This window comes from Amphiura filiformis, chromosome 18 (assembly GCF_039555335.1).
Source record: "Amphiura filiformis chromosome 18, Afil_fr2py, whole genome shotgun sequence".
Lineage (NCBI taxonomy): Eukaryota > Metazoa > Echinodermata > Ophiuroidea > Amphilepidida > Amphiuridae > Amphiura > Amphiura filiformis.
The window spans coordinates 38,086,614-38,090,228 of NC_092645.1; the positions used below are offsets into that span (position 1 = coordinate 38,086,614).

Consider the following 3,615-nt stretch of genomic DNA (forward strand, 5'->3'; position numbering starts at 1 on the left):
AAATAAATAAATAAATAAATAAATAAATAAATAAATAAATAAATAAATAAATAAAAATAAATAAATAAATAAATAAATAAACAAATAAATAAAACTATGTGTCAGTTCTCTCGAGCCCCAAAACGTCATTAAGTAAATAAATACATATAAAATAAATAAATAAATAAATATATAAATAAATAAATAAATAAATAAATAATAACCTCTAACGTTACGCAATATTGGCACATGTCACGGGCACATGTCTGCGGGTAAAGCTCCTGCATAATAGAAAGGCGCACAAAGGGTCTATCCCTGAAGTCATACTAACCAAAAGGTCATTGACATGTAACCAATTATTTGTATACCTTGATACAGTCAACATATACAAAGAAGTATATTATTAGGCGTAGACACAATCATCAATGCGGGAAGAATAAAACCATAGTCGCCACTCGTGCACTTTTTTGAGTCTACGGCTATTCCGAAAACAGCATTGAACCCTGAATTCAGAGGTAAATTTGGGGTTGTTACATGGAACTCAAGGTAATTATATCATGAAAAAACCTACCGAGAGGACTACGATACGTATTCAGAACCAATCTACATTATGTTATTTACAAAAGCCGACGATCAAAGTAAAATTATAAAAGGAGCAGGACCAGATATCAACGTTAAATCCCGGTAAGCCTAAACTCGCATCGAAAACGCCAAAATGCAGTCACAAAATTTATAATATTACTATATCACCAAAACGAATTGTAACGTAGGTATGCAGAAAAGAGTTGTATTAGCAATAATAAAGTATGTGTAAAAAGATTTGTCTTTGGCATGTCACCTTCTTGAAATATCACCAAAATATCAAATTTTCGGTTTCAAAATTACCAGTACATTTGGTTTGCCCTTAAACCCAGCCCTTAAAGTGACATTATATGTTTCCTACGTAGGTAATGGTTAGGCCTAATCGACATGTTCCTCTTACCTCTATCTTCTACATCAGTAATTAGCAATACGAATCCGCGATCTGTGCCCAAACCGTCTGATTTGAATTCAAATAGCAAACTTTCGTTAATGGGTGATATGATACGTGTACCAGGCGAGTCATAACCATCATAATAAAGAGCCCTTGGATTGTTGATAATGCGAACATACAAAACGTCATCTCCATTGAGTTGGAAATCCAGAAATTGCACTAGGACCCTCCTCATTGGTGTGGGTGTTACCGTCCACTCACATTGAATATTGTTCATGTAGTTTGCAGGGTAGCCTGGTGAATGTATGGTAATCGAGGTGTTTAATGATAACTTAGTTGTCTCGTTTGGACAATCTGTGTGAAAATGTAGGTGAAAATACGCTATGGTTACATCAAATTGAAATACAGGTGAGTACAAAAAGTGCAATAGAACAAATAATCGATATTTATGTAAGAACCAAGTTGAACTTTCTCATTATTGAAAGTGTCTATAAATGCCACACTCAATAGTCATCTTCTGTGAAAATATGAAGTGAATCTACCGTTTAATTTTTATGAGTCATTTTGCTATGATACCCATTTCATTATTTGTCCACGAGGTGCCATGCATTTTGAATGAGAGCACACAATGCACGATAAAGGCACCACCTCTGAAACTGACTTTAACTTAAATAAGGTTGATTTTTGCGTTATTTTGATATCTTTTTTTACATTACTTTAAGTCCTTCATGCCTCACTTGACTCCAACTTCAGTTTTTTAAATCCCAATATGTCCAACTTACTGGATATTTTGTAATTCACTCCACTTCAATTTGCACGCATTGCATTTCGACATTTGAATAAACCCGCCTACACATTTGTATGATTTTGATAGACAATAAACATCATTAAGGTGAAGGTAAAATAAAAATAACAACACATAATGCTTCTCCTTATACAAGACCAAGGGTAATAACTCTTAGGGTGCTCCGTTTTATTTCAATGCCAATGAGGTTAAGAAAATGGCAGTTGTTCCAAATCTACCTTTCACAGAGTGGGCTGAGATTCAAGTTTTAGATGTCTTTTGGATAAACATCCAGCTACTTTTAAATGGTATGTGTAACGGATTCACGTCATAAGTATTTACGATATAGTGCATTTAAGTAAACTGTAAACAAGCATACTCCGTTCCGCTGGAAACATGTACAAAATTAATCATGTTATGTTTTTAGAATAGCTTAAAAAATACTATTAAGCCATTAATTTTCCATATAGTCAACAAATAAATCCGTATTAAATGGAGTTAAATACCATGAATAAAGCATATTGGGTGATGATTGATCAAGTATGACGAGTAAGTCGGTGTTTGATGTTATTGTGTCATTTCTAGAAATTGAATACTTTTCCGGAGATTGTGACCAAACATTTCTGACAATTTCGTCAAAAAAGGAGAGCGCTTTCTCCTCTTCTTTTCATAGGAATGTCTATACTGTCTATTTCTTACCGGAGCAGGCGAATGATTCCTGGATGATCTCCAGTCCGTTTTTACATAGGGCGTAATCTGGTCAAAAAAACAACAACAAAATTTATAGCGTTATAATGGTTCTTAAAACCATTCACTTGATCAACTAGTATCTCCAGTGCCTGTTTTCTTCTTCTCGAGAACAAGAACTAATATAGCCTTCGTGCCCGTACTTGGTACCATGATGACCCACGACTCCTAAATATTTTCTTTGGTAGGCTCGACCCACCAGGTACCCGGAAACCCTTCCATGCCTCTCTCTCTCCCCTATGCAATATACCAGAGTAACTAGACCTACTGTAGTCATATTTACACCATGTACTTATTATAAAAATCCCTTAAAAGGGAATGTGTGCGCATTTTGATTTCTTGGACCACCTTTACGGATTGTTACGGTTGGTCAAGGGGTGTGGTTGTTTGGCTAATGAATATTAGAGTGGATCGAGGACTATCACGGTTTGTCAATGGGTGTCATAGTTGGTCATAGGAAGTCATAGTGGATCAACGCCGATCATGGTTGCCACGGAGTGTCACGGTGTTTTATGATGGCTCAAGTGTCTCGTGTTTGGTCCCCAAACTGACGTCAAATAAAAGAGAATAGTTCAATCACAATTAAAATCTAATTACACCTAATAGTTAAGCAATACTATATACGTCACTTGTACGTCAATGTCAGTTATTAAAAAGGTTATCTTAAAAACGGTACTGTTGGAACATTTTACCTTTAATCCTCACAGGTGCCACGATACGGGGTTTTCAGGATGGCCAAAGAATCTCATGGCGTGCCATAGGTTGTGTTAAATAGTTTCTAGGTGGGTTAAATGTGTCAGGTTTAGTTAGGGATTGAACGGTGAGGCTTGGGGAGTTAGGATGTGTTAAGGGATTTTTGGTGGTTAAAAGGGTGTCAGTGTGGGTTACAAGGACGACATGATAGCTTACAGGTGTTGGACTGGTGTTGTAAGGACGACATGATAGCTTACAGGTGTTGGACTGGTGTTGTCACGGGCATAGATATTCTTATTTAATGAAATACAGCTGTACCATCTCCTGCTTTGTCTGTGACACCGATTGGTAACTATACAAACCTCCCTGTAATCCTTTAAAGGAAACGATTACATAGGGTTTTTTTATCTCATTTCTTATCGCTTTTTATGTTTCGTAC

The 3,615-nt window shown here is 36.0% G+C and overlaps 1 protein-coding gene across 1 annotated transcript in view; it reads right to left on the bottom strand.

The window, feature by feature from the left end:
* The window catches only part of LOC140139132 (uncharacterized), a 37,809-nt gene that overhangs the window by 33,846 nt on the left and 348 nt on the right, over positions 1-3,615 (bottom strand). Inside the window, exons 2-3 of the mRNA XM_072160913.1 lie at positions 2,436-2,492; positions 962-1,306 (exon numbers count right to left, since the gene is read on the bottom strand). Coding sequence (XP_072017014.1) covers positions 962-1,306; positions 2,436-2,492 — 402 coding nt within the window. The remainder of the gene's footprint in view (positions 1-961; positions 1,307-2,435; positions 2,493-3,615) is intronic.